We start from the raw sequence: 20,049 nt of genomic DNA, 5'->3' as shown, positions 1-20,049 counted from the left end.
AGACAGGCAGCAACTAAAAGAATATGTGACCTCCAAACCAGCTCTGCAAGAAATTTTAAGGGGGACTCCTAAAATTCCCCTTTAAGAAGAAGTTCAGTGGAATAGTCCACAAAAACAAAGACTGAATAGATATCATGATGACACTAAACTCATATCTCTCAATAGTAACTCTGAATGTGAACGGGCTTAATGACCCCATCAAAAGGCGCAGGGTTTCAGACTGGATAAAAAAGCAGGACCCATCTATTTGCTGTCTACAAGAGACTCATTTTAGACAGAAGGACACCTACAGCCTGAAAATAAAAGGTTGGAGAACCATTTACCATTCGAATGGTCCTCAAAAGAAAGCAGGGGTAGCCATCCTTATATCAGATAAACTAAAATTTACCCCAAAGACTGTAGTGAGAGATGAAGAGGGACACTATATCATACTTAAAGGATCTATTCAACAAGAGGACTTAACAATCCTCAATATATATGCTCCGAATGTGGGAGCTGCCAAATATATAAATCAATTATTAACCATAGTGAAGAAATACTTAGATAATAATACACTTATACTTGGTGACTTCAATCTAGCTCTTTCTATGCTCGATAGGTCTTCTAAGCAAAACATCTCCAAAGAAACGAGAGCTTTAAATGATACACTGGACCAGATGGATTTCACAGATATCTACAGAACTTTACATCCAAACTCAACTGAATACACATTCTTCTCAAGCGCACATGGAACTTTCTCCAGAATAGACCACATATTGGGTCACAAATCGGGTCTGAACCGATACCAAAAGATTGGGATTGTCCCCTGCATATTCTCAGACCATAATGCCTTGAAATTAGAACTAAATCACAACAAGAAGTTTGGAAGGACCTCAAACACATGGAGGTTAAGGACCATCCTGCTAAAAGATAAAAGGGTCAACCAGGAAATTAAGGAAGAATTAAAAAGATTCATGGAAACTAATGAGAATGAAGATACAACCGTTCAAAATCTTTGGGATGCAGCAAAAGCAGTCCTAAGGGGGAAATACATCGCAATACAAGCATCCATTCAAAAACAGGAAAGAACTCAAATACAAAAGCTCACCTTACACATAAAGGAGCTAGAGAAAAAACAGCAAATAGATCCTACACCCAAGAGAAGAAGGGAGTTAATAAAGATTCGAGCAGAACTCAACGAAATCGAGACCAGAAGAACTGTGGAACAGATCAACAAAACCAGGAGTTGGTTCTTTGAAAGAATTAACAAGATAGATAAACCATTAGCCAGCCTTATTAAAAAGAAGAGAGAGAAGACTCAAATTAATAAAATCATGAATGAGAAAGGAGAGATCACTACCAACACCAAATACAAACGATTTTAAAAACATATTATGAACAGCTATACGCCAATAAATTAGGCAATCTGGAAGAAATGGACGCATTCCTGGAAAGCCACAAACTACCAAAACTGGAACAGGAAGAAATAGAAAACCTGAACAGACCAATAACCAGGGAGGAAATTGAAGCAGTCATCAAAAACCTCCCAAGACACAAGAGTCCAGGGCCAGATGGCTTCCCAGGGGAATTTTATCAAACGTTTAAAGAAGAAACCATACCTATTCTCCTAAAGCTGTTTGGAAAGATAGAAAGAGATGGAGTACTTCCAAATTCGTTCTATGAAGCCAGCATCACCTTAATTCCAAAGCCAGACAAAGACCCCGCCAAAAAGGAGAATTACAGACCAATATCCCTGATGAACATGGATGCAAAAATTCTCAACAAGATACTGGCCAATAGGATCCAAGAGTACATTAAGAAAATTATTCACCATGACCAAGTAGGATTTATCCCTGGGACACAAGGCTGGTTCAACACCCGTAAAACAATCAATGTGATTCATCATATCAGCAAGAGAAAAACCAAGAACCATATGATCCTCTCATTGGATGCAGAGAAAGCATTTGACAAAATACAGCATCCATTCCTGATCAAAACTCTTCAGAGTGTAGGGATAGAGGGAACATTCCTCGACATCTTAAAAGCCATCTATGAAAAGCCCACAGCAAATATCATTCTCAATGGGGAAGCACTAGGAGCCTTTCCCCTAAGATCAGGAACAAGACAGGGATGTCCACTCTCACCACTGCTGTTCAACATAGTACTGGAAGTCCTAGCCTCAGCAATCAGACAACAAAAAGACATTAAAGGCATTCAAATTGGCAAAGAAGAAGTCAAACTCTCCCTCTTCGCCGATGACATGAACTCTACATAGAAAACCCAAAAGTCTCCACCCCAAGATTGCTAGAACTCATACAGCAATTCGGTAGCGTGGCAGGATACAAAATCAATGCCCAGAAGTCAGTGGCATTTCTATACACTAACAATGAGACTGAAGAAAGAGAAATTAAGGAGTCAATCCCATTTACAATTGCACCCAAAAGCATAAGATACCTAGGAATAAACCTCACCAAAGATGTAAAGGATCTATACCCTCAAAACTATAGAACACTTCTGAAAGAAATTGAGGAAGACACAAAGAGATGGAAAAATATTCCATGCTCATGGATTGGCAGAATTAATATTGTGAAAATGTCAATGTTACCCAGGGCAATATACACGTTTAATGCAATCCCTATCAAAATACCATGGACTTTCTTCAGAGAGTTAGAACAAATTATTTTAAGATTTGTGTGGAATCAGAAAAGACCCCGAATAGCCAGGGGAATTTTAAAAAAGAAAACCATATCTGGGGGCATCACAATGCCAGATTTCAGGTTGTACTACAAAGCTGTGGTCATCAAGACAGTGTGGTACTGGCACAAAAACAGACACATAGACCAGTGGAACAGAATAGAGAATCCAGAAGTGGACCCTGAACTTTATGGGCAACTAATATTCAATAAAGGAGGAAAGACTATCCATTGGAAGAAAGACAGTCTCTTCAATAAATGGTGCTGGGAAAATTGGACATCCACATGCAGAAGAATGAAACTAGACCACTCTCTTTCACCATACACAAAGATAAACTCAAAATGGATGAAAGATCTAAATGTGAGACAAGATTCCATCAAAATCCTAGAGAAGAACACAGGCAACACCCTTTTTGAACTCGGCCATAGTAACTTCTTGCAAGATACATCCACGAAGGCAAAAGAAACAAAAGCAAAAATGAACTATTGGGACTTCATCAAGATAAGAAGCTTTTGCACAGCAAAGGATACAGTCAACAAAACTCAAAGACAACCTACAGAATGGGAGAATATATTTGCAAATGACATATCAGATAAAGGGCTAGTTTCCAAGATCTATAAAGAACTTATTAAACTCAACACCAAAGAAACAAACAATCCAATCATGAAATGGGCAAAAGACATGAAGAGAAATCTCACAGAGGAAGACATAGACATGGCCAACATGCATATGAGAAAATGCTCTGCATCACTTGCCATCAGGGAAATACAAATCAAAACTACAATGAGATACCACCTCACACCAGTGAGAATGGGGAAAATTAACAAGGCAGGAAACAACAAATGTTGGAGAGGATGCGGAGAAAAGGGAACCCTCTTACACTGTTGGTGGGACTGTGAACTGGTGCAGCCACTCTGGAAAACTGTGTGGAGGTTCCTCAAACAGTTAAAAATAGACCTGCCCTACGACCCAGCAATTGCACTGTTGGGGATTTACCCCAAAGATACAAATGCAATGAAACGCCGGGACACCTGCACCCCGATGTTTCTAGCAGCAATGGCCACGATAGCCAAACTGTGGAAGGAGCCTCGGTGTCCAACGAAAGATGAATGGATAAAGAAGATGTGGTTTATGTATACAATGGAATATTACTCAGCCATTAGAAATGACAAATACCCACCATTTGCTTCAACGTGGATGGAACCGGAGGGTATTATGCTGAGTGAAGTAAGTCAGTCGGAGAAGGACAAACATTATATGTTCTCATTCATTTGGGGAATATAAATAATAGTGAAAGGGAAAATAAGGGAAGGGAGAAGAAATGTGTGGGAAATATCAGAAAGGGAGACAGAACGTAAAGACTGCTAACTCTGGGAAACGAACTAGGGGTGGTAGAAGGGGAGGAGGGCGGGGGGTGGGAGTGAATGGGTGACGGGCACTGGGTGTTATTCTGTATGTTAGTAAATTGAACACCAATAAAAAAAGAAAAAGAAAAAAAAACAAAAACAAAAAAAAAATAAATTAAAATAAATAAATAAATAAAATAAAATCACTTTCTTCTCAAAAAAAAAAAAATAAACTCAACACCAAAGAAACAAACAATCCAATCATGAAATGGGCAAAAGACATGAACAGAAATTTCACAGAGGAAGACATAGACATGGCCAACAAGCACATGAGAAAATGCTCCGCATCACTAGCCATCAGGGAAATACAAATCAAAACCACAATGAGATATCACCTCACACCAGTGAGAATGGGGAAAATTAACAAGGCAGGAAACAATAAATGTTGCAGAGGATATGGAGAAAGGGGAACCCTCTTGCACTGTTGGTGGGAATGGGAACTGGTGCAGCCACTCTGGAAAAGTGTGTGCAGGTTCCTCAAAGAGTTAAAAATAGACCTGCCCTATGACCCAGCAATTGCACTTTTGGGGATTTACCCCAAAGATACAGATGCAACGAAACGCCGGGACACCTGCACCCCGATGTTTATAGCGGCAATGTCCACAATAGCCAAACTGTGGAAGGAGCTTCGGTGTCCATCGAAAGATGAATGGATAAAGAAGCTGTGGTTTATGTATACAATGGAATATTACTCAGCCATTAGAAACGACAAATACCCACCATTTGCTTCAACGTGGATGGAACTGGAGGGTATTATGCTGAGTGAAATAAGTCAATCGGAGAAGGACAAACATTATATGGTCTCATTCATTTGGGGATTATAAAAATTAGTGAAAGGAATAAAGGGATAGGAGAGAAAATGAGTGAAAATATCAGTGAGGGTGACAAAACATGAGAGACACCTAACTCTGGGAAATGAACAAGGGGTAGTGGAAAGGGAGGTGGGTGGGGGGTTGGGGTGACCTGGTGATGGGCACTGAAGGGGGCACTTTGCGGGATGTGCACTGGGTGTTATGCTAAGTGTTGGCAAATTGAACTCCAATAAAATTTTTTTTTAATTTAAAAATGTTAAAAAGAAACTTCCCTTTTAATTTTAGTTGCTGATGTTCTGGAGACTTAGCTGGACTATATAACAGTCAATTTATGGGATTCACCTGTGAAGGAAACCTCTGGTTCTTCATCTTCTAAAGCAGTGATCTTTAAAGGGTTGCTTTTCATAGGGTAATACATATAAAATGCAAAGTGCAATGTGTCCCATGAAGCACCTGCTCAATACACATTCCCTTTGTCCCCGAGGGTACCCGTTCTTTGCAAATCTCACCTGGAGCTATTTTCCACTGACTGTAAGCCCAGCCACATTCCACACTAGGAGCTCTGTGATCCAGATGTCTAAACTGCACTGCCTGGGTGTACAGATAAGCAGCTTTAAATAGAAGCCTGGCACATAGCAGTGGCTGTAAGCAAATCCCTGCTGGCCAGCTGGTGCCTGGAACAGGATGGTGACCTCTTGACTACTGGCTTCAGGAAGGACGGTGTGGGAGCTCGGAAGCAGAGGGTGTCCGTGCTGGAAAGGCACCTTGGGGGCACCCAGTCCAACCCATTCCTTATACAGACATGGAAACTGAGACTTGGAGATGGCAGGACTAGGAGGTGGTGGACCCTGACTGAGGTTTCACGTTACACTACTTTACTCCTGGCTCATCCAACTCATCCTCTCGCTGCCAGCCCAGAGAAGGCTACTGGTTTGGCTTCCCTGGTGCAGTTACTGCTTCCTTTGGGCAGGAGAAGGAGGATGGACGAGGGTCAGCTGGGTTATACCCCTGCTGCTGCAGGCCAAACCAGGGATTCGGGGGTTGCCAGGTAGTTGGGGATGAAGTAAATTCTCATTTTCCCTTTAGGATGTGTAAGGACAAAACCAGATTAAAAACAAGAGGCTTAACTTTTCTGGTGGCAAATAAAGGAAGAGATTTCCATCTCCTTTCTGTAAGAGTGGACACTTTAGAAAATGTAATCGTAAACCCTTTGGTTTCTCTTTGAAGAGCATTTAAATCCCTTTGAATACTAGATAGGTCCTTTGTCTCAATACCCAGGACCCACCTTTCCCAAAGACCCAGGAGCCATCTCTTTGCAACGTAAGCAACCAGAGAGAGACCACCCCTCTCTCCCAGTTTCTGTGGGTGCCGGACTCCAAGCTGCCTATCTGAGGCTGAGTCCCTAATTTTGTGTGCTCCTCGCCCCAGTATTCCAGTACTCTCCCTTAACCAGTCACTTCGGATGCCCCCCTCTAGTTACTCTGCCTGCCAACAACCTCCAATCAGAACAAACCTGAAGTCTTCTCTTTGTTTTTTCTTTATAAAGCTTCCCTACTCCCCTGTCTTTGAATCTCTACCGAGTGATGGCAGCTGACCCTCTTGTCATAGCAAGCTCTAAATAAACAGCCTGTTGGCATCTAGGTGGTCTTCATTTCCTTTCATGATCCTAAACACTTAACATATATTAACTCATCTATGTGCTAAAACTTGGTAAGATACGTATCTATTATCAATCCCCGTTTTATAGATATGGAAACTGAGGCACAGAGAGGCTAAGAAACTTGCTTCATGTCACACCGTTCATCGGGAGAGGACAGGGTTCAAACCCAAGCTGTCTACGTCTACATCCTTTGGTTTTAACCACTGCCTAATACTTAATGCAGTCTAGGAAAGCACACTATGTGCTATGCTAAATATACTTACCGTGAGCTAATTATAAAGTGAATTCACGTTAATGTTCAGGCATCTGTGGTTTTACAGCTTTTGTATTTTTTTTTAATTTTTTTTATTTATTTATGATAGGCACACAGTGAGAGAGAGAGAGGCAGAGACACAGGCAGAGGGAGAAGCAGGCTCCATGCACCGGGAGCCTGATGTGGGATTCGATCCCGGGTCTCCAGGATCGCGCCCTGGGCCAAAGGCAGGCGCCAAACCGCTGCGCCACCCAGGGATCCCCAGCTTTTGTATTTTGATTGGCTGTCTACTACTTTGCTCACATGGTTATAGTGACTTGGTATAAGAGATAATTATGTATGAAGATGTGTTAACATGGTTGTATCAATTTAATATTCTGTTGAACAAGTACAACCCTTGCTCATGTGATTTATTAAAATACTCTTTTTGATTAAAAAAAATGGGGCACCCGGGTGGCTGAGTGGTTGAGCATCTGTCTTTGGCTCAGGTTGTGATCCTGGGGTTCTAGGATCGAGTCCCGCATCAGGTTCCCCACAGGGAGTCTGCTTCTCCCTCTGCCTATGCCCCTGCCTCTTTCTCTCCTTTTTCTTAATAAAGTTTATTTTTTATTTTTTATTTTTATTTATTCATAGACACACACACACACACACAGAGGCAGAGATACAGGCAGAGGGAGAAGCAGGCTTCACAAAGGGAGCCCGACGCAGGACTCAATCCCGGGTCTCCAGGATCACATCCCGGGCTGCAGGCAGTGCTAAACTGCTGTGCCACTGGGGCTGCCCCCGCCTCTCTTTCTGTTCTCTCATGAATAAATAAATAAAATCTTTTTTAAAATGTCCCCAAACAACCTGTGTATCCTATGAATCTCCCACCATTAAAATCTATTTGTCCCCTCTCTTATTTCTTTGGCATGTTGTTCTCTGGTTTCTACCATGACACAGTCTTATAAATAAATGTGTGCTGATGTGTTTGTTCTTAAAGAATATTTGTTGGACACTTCCTATGTGCTCAGTACACCGAATAAAAAGAGAAGGAAATCATATAATCTCTTTGATGGTAGGGTCAATGTCTTAATTGTCCCTGAATTTAATGAGCCATTCAGTAAAAATTTATTGAGCATGTACTATGTGCCAGACACCATGTTAGATACTAAAAATTCAGAAAAGGAACTGAAAGAGAAAGTGCACTCTCTGGACTCAGGTCACTCACAGCAGAACCATGACATATACAGACAATTATAAATCAGTATGACTAGAGCTATGGAAGCATGAAGGCAAGCCAGCCTATCCAGACTACGGTATCAGGGAGGATTCAGGTGACTGCTGAAAAGAATCTCAAAATACTTAAGGGGGAGGAGTTTTCCCAGAGAAGATGGGAGTCAAGGCATTCCAGGCAGAAGTACCAGTCCATGGAAAAGCAGGGGTGTGGGATGGAACAGGGAGTGGCTGGGGATAAGAATAGCTAAGGATGGCTAGTGTGGTTTGAGAGGAGGAATGAAAGGCGGAACCATGAAGGCTTTTAGCGTCTACACATGTCTCTACTAGCTTATTCCCCACTCACTTTGCAGTGTATGCTAGCCTATGCCTGTCTTCACCATCCCTTTGAACTGCTTTTTAAATATTGAGATACAATTCCCATACATAAAGTCCCTCCTTTTAGGGATCCCTGGGGGCTCAGCAGTTTGGCACCTGCCTTTGGCCCAGGGCATGATCGTGGGGTCCCGGGATTGGGTCCCATGTTGGGCTCCCTGTGTGGAGCCTGTTTCTCCCTCTGCCTGTGTCTCTGTCTCTGTCTGTGTGTGTGTGTGTGTGTGTGTGTGTGTCTATCATGAATAAATAAATAAAATCTTTTAAAAAAGTCCCTCCTTTTACAGTGCACAATAGATTTCAGTATATCCACAAAGTTGTACAGTCATCAGCACTGTCTAATTCCAGAAGACTTTTATCACTCCAAAAAGGCATCCTGTACTTGTTAGGAGTCACTCCCCATCTCCCTTCCCTCTAGCACCTGGCAACCACCAATCTACTTTCTGGGGGGTTGCCTATTTTGGACATTTCCTATAAATGGAATCATATAGTATGTGGTCTTTTGTGACTGGCTTCTTTCACTTGAATGTTTTCAAGGTCCATCCATGATGGAGCCTGTATCAGCACTTTATTCCTTTTTATGGCTGAATTATATTCCGTCGTATGGATATATCATCTTTTATTTATCCATTTATCAGTTGATGGATATTTGGATTTTCCACTTTGGGAGATAGTGCTGCTATTGAATGAATGAATAGTGAATAGTGAATAGCAGCACTAATGAATAGTGCTGCTATGAGCCTTTGCAATACTACTTTTCAAAAGGTCACCTCCATATTGCTAAATCCAAAGGACACTTCTCTGCTTCTTTTATGACCACTCAGGGGCATCTGACACAGTGACCCAACTGTCCTTCTCCAAAGATACTCTTCTCTAGGTTTATGTTTCAGACACATTTTAATCATTTTCTTCCCACATTTCTACCTAGTTCTTCCCCTTCTTCTATTGTGACCCTCTCCCACTCATTGTCCACATAAGCAATGAGGGATTGTGTTTCCTATGTGAGTCAGATCCCCTCACCTCCCTGCTGGAGACCATTCAGTGGCTTCCTTGCTTTGAGGATAAAATCCAAACTCTTCAACATGGAGTCTGTGGGCTGTGTGATTTGGCTCTAGTTTCCTTTCCACTTCATTGGCATCACCCTCATTCATCATGTGCTTGTTGTAGGGGGCGTTGTATTTTCATTCCTCCCCTACCCAAGGGCCTTTGCCTGTAGTGTTTGCTTGGTGACACACTTCCTCTTGTCTCTCTCTGATGGCTCCCTACTTCTCATTCTTCAGGACTCAAAAGTTCCACAGTCACAGAAAGGCCTCCCACCACCCTATGGAGTGAGAATATCTGCACTGGATATGCTTTAATTCAGCACGTTGTTTCCTCCCCAGCCCTTGTTTTAAGTATTTGGGTTCTTGGTGTGCATGTGTGATTCTGCATTTGCACTTGTCTGTCTTTGAAGCTGGACTGTAAGTTCCATGCTGGCAGAGACGTATGTCTCTTACAACTCAAATTTTATTCCCAGGGCCTATCACTTAATGGATGCTCAATAAATATTTGTTGTATGAAATGAAGAAAGAAATGTGACAGAAATAAAGGGTCAACTAAGATCAAATGAAAAAACAGAAGTCTGAACATAGTTGGCAGACTCTAAAGGGCTATAAAAATGTAATAAATGATGGCTGCCAGTATGTCATCATGCATACATAATTACTGTCAAATTTATAGAAACAGGAATTATGTCAAAAGACATGAATTTGGATTTTAGGACTTGGCAGTCCCCATTTCTTGACCTCATGCTGAACTCTGGCAACTCTGACCAGCGGGCCATCAGCCCTTCTCTTAGGGATGCATCATGCCTCCATGCTGTGCTCTCAGGGTTCTTTCTACTTGAAGTAGATAGCCACCCTCTTCTTCATCTAGAAAATGCTTTTTTTGTCATCCTTTGCTCTTGAAAAAATGCTGCTCTGCTCTACTTGACTCCTCAACACCCTCAGAGAGAATTAGGTTTCTCCCTCCTCTTGTTTCCTCCCTGTGTCACTTATACGTTGACTATTGGATGCATGCAACAGGGTTGTTGACACATCTGTCCCTCTCACTGGACTCTGAGCTGGTTGAGGGGAGAGGCCATGCTTACTTCATTTCTGAGTTCATTCATTCATCAATCAATTCACTGACTGAGCTGCTGTTATGTACTAAGCCTGTGAGGCCTGCAGCCTCATTCTCGACCAAACCTTGTCCATCAGAGGGGGTGCAAGTGAGAATGACGAGAAGGGAAAATCTTCCAGAAAACATAATAAAACTAGATGCCATGGAGTCAGGCCAATCAGGTGCAAAAGGAATCCCTGCCTTTCACATACATTAGGCCCCTACAGCAGCGAGAGAGAACCAGGTGTGGCCAGAAGGTTCCAATCCAGGTGTGCTTTTGCCACTGGATGCAGGAGCAGAGGGGACAATATGCTCTCTACCAAGCGGAGGACATAGCATGGAAAGGTGCCACCAATGCACTCCCTTTCCTCAACCCTGCCTATCATGTGGGTCATCCACCCTCCTTTATGGAGGGATATTCAGAAGGCTGCATAATTTCCTTCCTAATGTTTGCAAAAGGACTGAGCGCCCACAGCAGGTGCCACAAAGTACAGACCAGGCTGGCGATGCGGGGGAAGGGGAAATGGCTCTCTCCAAGTTTTAAAGTCTGGATCACTTTCAAAATTGAGTCCCGCATTTGAGGGTGAAGGGATGAAGTGGCTCCATTAAAATTGTACATTAGTGAAGACCTAATGCATAATTTCAAGAAATGTGGGAAAAAAATAATGCCAAGGGCACAAATTCAAGCCAGAGGTTAGAAAACCACCCTGACATGGCTATTAAATCAAGCACGCTGAAACACAGAAGCTTAATGCATTTATAACATTTTCAAAATTCTTGCTTCTCAACAGAACTTTTGCCCTAAAGTGCTCTGTGTCACTTCAAGGCACTTGACTTGACGTTTACAAAGTGACTCATTTAAAGAGCATGATGTCCCCTGCCTGCCTAACCTTCCCCCCCACCCCCCCCCAAGCCCTGTCTCCTACAGCAGCCACTTACCGTGAGTTCCTTGCTTTTAGCAAAAGGCCACCAGCCCCGCACACGCTTTTGCTGGAATATGGAGATCTTGCTCTCCTCACTTGCATTTTCAAACTTGGTGAGTTGGCAATCTTTGGCAGACTTGGCTGCTCGGGGGAAACTATTGAGGTTCATTTCCAAGGAGCCTGTGAAGAGATACCCTTGACAGTTATGGAAGAGCTTCAGTATCCATCACCACCAATCATTCACCCACCTGTTCATTCATTCATTCATTCATTAGTCCTTCAACCAGCACCACATTGGATCATTAGTATGTACTAGGATTTGAGGGATACAATATGACCAAGATATGTTTGGTGCCCTCAAGGTACCCAGTGTGGTAGCAGGTAGAAGACAGGGCAGGGCTACAAGATATAACCTCCAAGCCTCAGTTTCAGGTGTTGTCACTATTGGGCATCTTGTGAACTCCCTGAGTGCACGGGGATTCTGTGCCTATTCTCTGAGCTTTCCTGTGCCTTATCATGGACCTGCTTCTCCCCCAACTCACCTCTCTCTTTGAGTCCCCTAAGCATTTCCAGTTGGAGGACTAAGTCTTACTGTCTTCATAGTTACTCTCCAAGACCTTAGTGGGCTCTCAACAAAGTATTTCCAATGAGTGACTATTATGGAGAATAAGAGAACACTATGAGAGTATTTATTTTATCTCTCTCTCTTTAATAACCTTTTCCTATTACAGAATAGTTTGTTAGTAGTGAGCATTTAGAACATGTACAGAAACCAGAAATTAATGGAAAAGTTTTCCATAATGCCATCCCCCAAAAGTTGTCCACTGCTCGACACATTAGTTCTTATCCTGTCAGTTATTGTTTTTTTTACCTGTCTCTATCTCTGACTCTGATACATATAAACATGTATTTTGCAGAAAGGGGATTTTTTTTCTATACTCTTTTTTTCACTTAATTGCATCCTGTACAACTATCCAACTTATTAAATATTCAAATATTTTTAATGGCTACAGGACTATCATTATTGAGTGTTATGTGTGTTTTTACTTTATATTTTTAAATTATTAAATCAAATTATATTTTATATTAAGTTATATTAATTTTATATTTAATTATATTAAGTTAAATTTTAAAATTATATTAGATTTGAAGCTGTACTTTAAATGTACAGCTCCAAACACTCTCTGAGGTATGTAATATTACTATCTCTGTTTTATAACTGAAGAAAAATGAGGCATAGAGGGGACTAGTAACTAGCTCACAATTTAACAGCTTTTTAGCAGTAGAGCAAAGATGAATTTAAGTCTATTTGAAAATGTGTCTTCCACTATAAGGATACGCCGTAACTTATTCAGCCAATCCCCTACTAATGGCTGTTTGAAGTGTTTCTAATTTTTTGCTATTCATAAATAGCACTGAAATTATTATCTTTGTAACTAAATCAGACCAAGCTCTCCAAAAACTGGGACAAAATCCTAACATTAATATGAACTTTATGAAGCCACTGGCTTACCCAGGAAGTCATCCGAGGACAGCCTTTCAAAATCCCAAACCTGGAGCACTAGGACAGCTGGTGTCTTACACTCCATCTTCTCTAAGGAAAAGATGTTCTCCCTCTTGGTAATGACCATTTGCTTCTCAGCTGGGAGATACTGAAACGGAAACAGGAAGCGCCAGTTGAAGTTCCCCTCACCAGTCAGGCTGTTGTAATGCACGTCTGTTTCCTGCTTGTCATCCTCCAGACCCTTTATCCACCTGAATAAAGATGGAGAAAGAATTAGAGGGCGCCTGGGTGGCTCAGGGGTTGAGTGTCTGCCTCAGGGCATGATCCTGGTCCTGGGATCAAGTCCTACATCAGGTTCCCTATGGGGAGCCTGCTTCTCCCTCTGCCTATGTCCTGCCTCTCTCTGTGCCTCTCTCATGAATAAATAAATAAAATCTTAAAAAACAAAAAAAGAATTAGACATCCCGAGTCCCTGAGTACATTATTCAAGCATCACTATAATCAAGAGTGATTTGACTCATTTCAGTGTGGTCACAGATTGTAGTTTTTAAATTATGATACAGTTAGATTCAGATGGAACTTTCTTTCCATTGAATCTGAAAGAGAGAAACAGGAATCAAAGGGTCTGAAACAGAAACAAGACTAATTCTAAGCCAGGTTCGAGAGATGTCTCCAGTTGTTCTGGGGTAGACCTGAACCCCCATGTAGTAAAGAGGGAAGACTCAGGAAATGTGAAGAGAAAGTAATCAGTTTCCTCTCTCCCTGGGGCCACCTCGATACCCACTAGCCTGGGGCCTCTACAATTGGCCTGGTTTAGACTCTCAGTCTCAAGTCTATGGTTGGCTCCCTCCTCTCTGGTTCTGAGAGTGTATCTCAAAACCCAGCAGGCCTGCATCGAAGTGGCATGGAGGGTATAAGCCTGTCTGCACCCACCTGGATTGTAATCCTGGCTCTGTCATTACTAACTAGAAAGCCCTGGAGAAGCCCTATGACTTTATTTCATCTGGCAAATGGAGGCCATGACAGGACCTAGTTGATAGGGTTGCTCTGAAGAATTACAAGAGGTAATAGCTGCAAAGGGCTTTGTGTACTCCAAGTTACATATAATGTTATTTCCTTTTAGTATTACCTAGTTATCCTCCTCCATCTCCAGTATAAAGTAAGCTACCATTAATACATCTTCCCCTAGCACTTTATCCCTGGTGAATTATTGAGAAGATAGGTGCTTTTAATTCAAACTAACTGGTAATTCCAAACCACTTGTTTTCTGAAAGCAGATATCCCTTCCCCACAGGTCACGGAAGGATAAAGACCTTCTTCATCCCAGAGGAGTGGTACCACTTAGCGTACAGATGCAATTATTTAGGTAAAGATGGTGCTCGCTCAACCAATATATATGTGGTATCTGTTATGAGGCAAGGAGTGAGCTAGTTGCTAGAGGAGTAATGGAAGCACACAGAGATGGTCCTTGCCTTCATAGAGATACTACCACAGAAGACAGGGGATGGAGAGATGAGGAGGTGGTAGAAGTCACCAGAAGACATGTGCAAAGGCCCTGTGGTGGCATATTATAATGAGAGAAAGAAGCTTAGCATGACTAGAGAGCACAAAACAAGGAGTGAAATGGAGCTGGAGAGCTAGGAGGGGACAGTCAGATGGGATATTTTAGAATATATTAGGGATCTGAATCTGTGTCCAGAGAAAATAGGATGTCATTAAAGGTTTAAAGTACAGGACTTACTTGATCAGATTGTATTTTGAAAGGATAACCCATGTTTCAGCGTAAAGAACAAGTTGTAGGAGGCAAGAGTGAATACAAAGAGGCCGATCCACATGGTATTGGTACTTCAGTGGCCTCAGCAAGAAATGATGGAGAGAAAGACTATGGTGGCGGAATGGTGAGGATGGAAAGGGACAGTGATGACAGCTATTTGGGAAGCAAAATGGACAAGAATCAATGGCATATTAGAAATGGAGCCAGTGAAGAAGGTTCCTTGTTTGGGGAAGGCAAAGAGATACTAAAATGAGGCTGAGATGAGCTCACTACTTCTGAAATGGGTTTTACCCCGGGACATCTTTGAATCACTTTCGCTTCTGATTCTCTACCACCTCATCTGCCTCCATGCCTAGGGGCTTGAGGGAAGCTTACCAAGGCATTTGTGTCACAGCTGAGAGAGGGAGAAAGAGAGAGAGAGAGAGCACAAGCACGTGTAGTTTCCTGAGTCCTAGGTTGGCATCTTTCCTATCAGTAAAACTAGCAAAGGGGAAGGTGCAACTTTTAGCTTTGTATTAGCCTTATAATCTTCTTAATGAATCTCTCATCAGTTACACTATGTCTCTACATGCTTCAGGTGTAAAGGTATTTTGAATGTCACTCAAGAAGCTTAGGTATACATTTAACTGAAAGAGATGTTTACATAATAAGATTTCCTCGGGAGACAGAACGTAAAGACTGCTAACTCTGGGAAACGAACTAGGGGTGGTAGAAGGGGAGGAGGGCCGGGGGTGGGAGTGAATGGGTGACGGGCACTGGGTGTTATTCTGTATGTTAGTAAATTGAACACCAATAAAAAAAAAAAAATAAATAAATAAATAAATAAATAAATAAATGCCAGGGAGAGGAGTGTAAATAGGTCTTACTCCTTATCACCAACATTAATAAATCTAGAACCCCCAAAAAAAAAAAAAAAAAAAAATAAGATTTCCTCACAGGGATGCCTGGGTGGCTCAGCAGTTGAGCATCTGCCTTAGGCTCAGGGCGTGATCCTGGAGTCTGGGATCAGTCCCTCATCGGGTTCCTTGCAGGGAGCCTGCTTCTCCCTTTGCCTATGTCTCTGCTTCTTGCTCTCTTTGTCTCTTATGAATAAATAAATAAAATCTTTTAAAAAGTACGATTTTCTCACAAAAATATTTTCATAAGATAATAATTCTTAGCAAAATGACTGAATAGTATTTGACAAAGGAAGTGACTTTATCGGGATCCCTGGGTGGCGCAGAGGTTTAGTGCCTGCCTTTGGCCCAGGGCGCGATCCTGGAGACCTGGGATCGAATCCCACGTCAGGCTCCCGGTGCATGGAGCCTGCTTCTCCCTCTGCCTGTGTCTCTGCCTCTCTCTCTCTCTCACTGTGTGCCTATCATAAATAAAAAAATAAAAAAAAATAAAAAAAAGGAAGTGACTTTATCTAATAAGGTGACTAGATGGACTCTTTCTGTAGGAAGTGGGTGGAGTATCTTCCATGAGGCATACGTTTGGCTAGGGGTCAAAGAGGGGAGGAGGGGAGATGTTGATGACCTTACCCTTTAACATAAATATCACTTGATTTTTGTCCTGTGAAGATATTCTCATCCTCTAAAATGACATCTTCAGTGTTCCAGATGGTTACTCTCAGTTCGTACCTGGGATAAGAGAAGGCAGCATTAGGTTGACGACCTTGAAAGCCGAGTCAGCTGGTGTCTATGGGATTCTGGTATTACTGTGAGTCAATAGGCCTCCTCAACTTGACCAAGTTCAAAAATATCAACACTCAGGATCTTGGTTCCATCAAAACCAAGTGTCCCAGCTGGAATCACCAAGGACATGAAGTTTTCTGAGCAGAAATTGCTTCCATTAGCTGAAAGTTTTCAGAATGTTGGAAAATGCTGAGGCACAGTGACCCCTATGTAAAGCAGAGGCCAGCATTTCAACCATCACCACTGCTACCATTATTACCACTCATCCCTGTGGTAAATAGCCAGATGGAAAGTGAAATGTGATTATCAAGTGTTGACTGATCAATGTAACTGCTGTTACAACACAACAATCAATATAATTTATCAAATGTCAAGATCTTTTGGTAGGCTACCATAGTCTCTTTCCTTGAAAGCTGGGTTGCAGCTGACGTACCCTCTTGGTTGCCTTGGTGAAATGTCAACAGGTGGTCCAGGTTGAGGCATATCTTTGGGAAACATGTCCACCCACATCTGCAGGCGGCCCTTGTTAAAAAAAGAAGATATCCTTTAACTTTGGTGGGGTGTCATATGGGCAACTTCTCATTCATGGTTTTAACAGATCCCTTTACTAGAAATAAATGTTAATTATATATCATATCTTATCATATGTATATTGTTCTTATTATACATGCTTAGGATATTTGTTGACAAAAATAAAACTTACATTTTTATTAAGAATTAGAGCATATGTTAAGAGCAGGTGAAGGGCAGGCAAATCCTTATTGAGCACCTACTATGGGTAGACACAGTGCAATGCACTCGACAAAACATTACATGAATTCTTCCAATATCCCCAATGGGTAGATGTTATTATTTCTACTTGACAGATGAGGAAACATCTTGCCCGTGCTTACAGAGGCAATATGTAGCAGAGTCTGGATTGAACCCTTGTCTGTTGACTCCAGAGACTCTGCTTTTTCTATAAACTCCTAAGGATTAAAAAGATAATGCTGTCTGTCAGAGGTATCGTGCGTCATTGTTTCCATTGTGCTTTAACATCATTATCTCCATACATGCTTACCCCAGCTACATTTCTGTATTAAACATTAAAAAAAAAATCCAAGGCTTAGAGCAGGCAAAGAAATGATATGAGTCCTGTGGCTAATTAGTAGCAGAATGAGGCCTCCCATCCATTGCTTTGAACTCCATACATCAGAATTTACCTTGTTGTAAGGGATCTGAGTGCCCATGTGGGGAGAAGGCCCAGTGGATTTAATGCTCAGCTGTGTTATATACATTCTCAGTATTCTATCAGCTCGGACAAAGGTGAGTGATCAAGAGGGCTGGGATGGTAAGGGGAGATTTCCTATGAAGGAAGTGGCATTTTCAACAGAGAAGGGAGGATCTGTAGGATTGGGTAAAGGAGTGGCTTTGGCTAGAAAAGAAAATGGCTTTCTTGGGGAAGGGACAATGTAAGCAAAACGTTTAGTATTTGGGAAGAGAAGAACCAATTAATGGAGGTTACAATTCTAGGGTCTCTAAGGAGACCTTAACGTTCACTTGTAACCAAAGAGCCACATGGCAAAATGATGGATACCAGTAACCAAATGATTTTAAACATCTGGTAGTAAACTTCAGGAACCAATCACAGGCTTCTATATCTGATAAAAGCTTATTCTTTCAAGGCACTCTCCCACACATGCTATCACTAGTTTTATAGCCCACCACTGCTGAGATGGCAGTGTGGGTGTTCCTGCTCCATCAAAGTCAAGCTCATGTGTTTTGCCCAAGCAACACAGTGAATGAGTCCAGAGCTGGGATAGGACTAAGACTCAAACAGCCTGGGTGAAATCCTGCTCTACTACTTAATAGCTGAGTAACTTTGAGCAAGTTACTTTAATTCTTTGAACCTCAATTTCTTCATCTTAGAAGGATCATAGTAAGTACACAATGAGGCTGTATAAGGAAATAAAGGTAAGGTGACCCATACACGCCTCTTTGTCTAGGAAAATTCTGGTGGTGCCCTTTGTACCAGCTTAGTTATTAACAGCAACCTCTTTCATTCTCAAAATGGCCATCATTTGGATAAACAAATTTATAGTGATCCTAACTAGGTGAGATAACCTACATAAAGAGTCTAGTACATATTATTAATATTGCATATTAATTATATTAAGATGAATAATATTACATACTATTAATTATGTAATATAATTAATAAGTATGTATCAGGAAGGCTCTTAATAAAGTTGATCTTCCCTTCTAACTCATAACCCGGATCTCTGGTTTTTTTTCCACAGAGCTTCCTCTTGCCAGTTCTTCAAAATAAGTCACCATCTATTGCTTCTCTGGGGAAACTAATGGGCTGTGGGGTTACTGATAGATTTTGGACAAGGTCTGGGGCATGTCAGATGGGTTTTGAAGTTTCTCAAATATCAGCATTCTTTCAAAAGAGTGTGATAACTCAAATCCATTAAAAAGGCAAAAAGCACTAAACCCAACTCTTGCTTTAGGGCAGAATTTCTCAATCTCAACATTACTGACATTTTGGGCTAAATAATTCTTTGGTGTGGGAGGCTGTCTGTGCAGTAAGGGATGTTTGGTTGTATGTCTGACTTCTACCCACTAGACACCAGTAGCACCCCCCACACACTTGAGACAACCAAAAATATTTCCAGCCATTGCTAAAGTCGGGGGCAGGGAGGCAAAATTGTCTCTGGTTGAGAACCACTATTCTAGGGCACATGAGATTAACTTTTAGGGATAAAGTCCTGTTCCTTGGGGATGAACACTCCTACTGGATCCAGAACCATCTCGGCCACTACCTGCTCCATTCCTGGCTTATCCTTGTGGTACAGCGGCCGACTTTCTATGTGCTCAGGAACCAGTCTACACCCAACCTCTGGCATATCCTCCCATGAGTGTAAAACCCTGAGGGCCAGGTGCTCATAAGACTCCACCATCTGCTCTGCAGGGAAGAGAAAAAATAAAGACATTTGTCAGATATAGGTTCCCGTAATGGAACAGTGATGGTCTGTCAGGCACACTTTTAAATGCTCCCTTAAAGGTTTAATTTAAATGAACCGAGGCACAGGGAGAGATTAAAACTGAAAAAAGACAAAAAGGGCAAAAAGAAAATGGAAAGAGGTAGGGGGAGAGGATGAGAAGGAGACAGGAGGTTTAGAGAGCTGAAAGTGAGACAAGAAGACCAGAGAGCAGTCAAGGTCTGAGTTCAGGGCTCCATCTGCCCCTTGAATCTCATTCCTAAAGAGCCTAAGAACTGCAAGCTTGGCTTTGAGGTACTAGAAAGGATATATTTCCTGGAGTTATAAGACTGCTAACACCATAGTAGGAGAGGGCATTGTGGACCAGGGTGGTCCTGAATAAGGTAGTGAAGTTCGCACAGTATCTGTTCGTGGAGGTCTTCCCACCAACACACCTACTCATAGGGAAGATTCTCGAATTGGTTATCTTACCAAAGAAGGTGACACATAATAAAAACTACTGATAGAAAAAGTACTTGCAAAAATAACACAAAAGATGTTGGAAAAAAATCAAATCTTTTTGATAAAGTTTAGAATGGCCAAATTTGACACAGGGAAGTTGAATTCAGTTTTTTTAAAAGGACACACACACACACACACACACACACACACAATCTCC

At 41.8% G+C, this 20,049-nt stretch overlaps 1 protein-coding gene across 1 annotated transcript in view; it reads right to left on the bottom strand.

The window, feature by feature from the left end:
- FER1L6 (fer-1 like family member 6) overlaps positions 1-20,049 on the bottom strand; it is a 163,153-nt gene that overhangs the window by 17,386 nt on the left and 125,718 nt on the right. The window contains 5 exon segments of the mRNA XM_035697460.2: positions 11,470-11,633; positions 12,967-13,208; positions 16,255-16,353; positions 16,841-16,929; positions 19,212-19,354. Coding sequence (XP_035553353.2) covers positions 11,470-11,633; positions 12,967-13,208; positions 16,255-16,353; positions 16,841-16,929; positions 19,212-19,354 — 737 coding nt within the window.

The sequence above is a fragment of the Canis lupus genome, chromosome 13 (assembly GCF_003254725.2).
Source record: "Canis lupus dingo isolate Sandy chromosome 13, ASM325472v2, whole genome shotgun sequence".
NCBI classification, from domain to species: Eukaryota; Metazoa; Chordata; class Mammalia; order Carnivora; family Canidae; genus Canis; species Canis lupus.
This window is presented reverse-complemented; position numbering and strand designations above follow the sequence as displayed.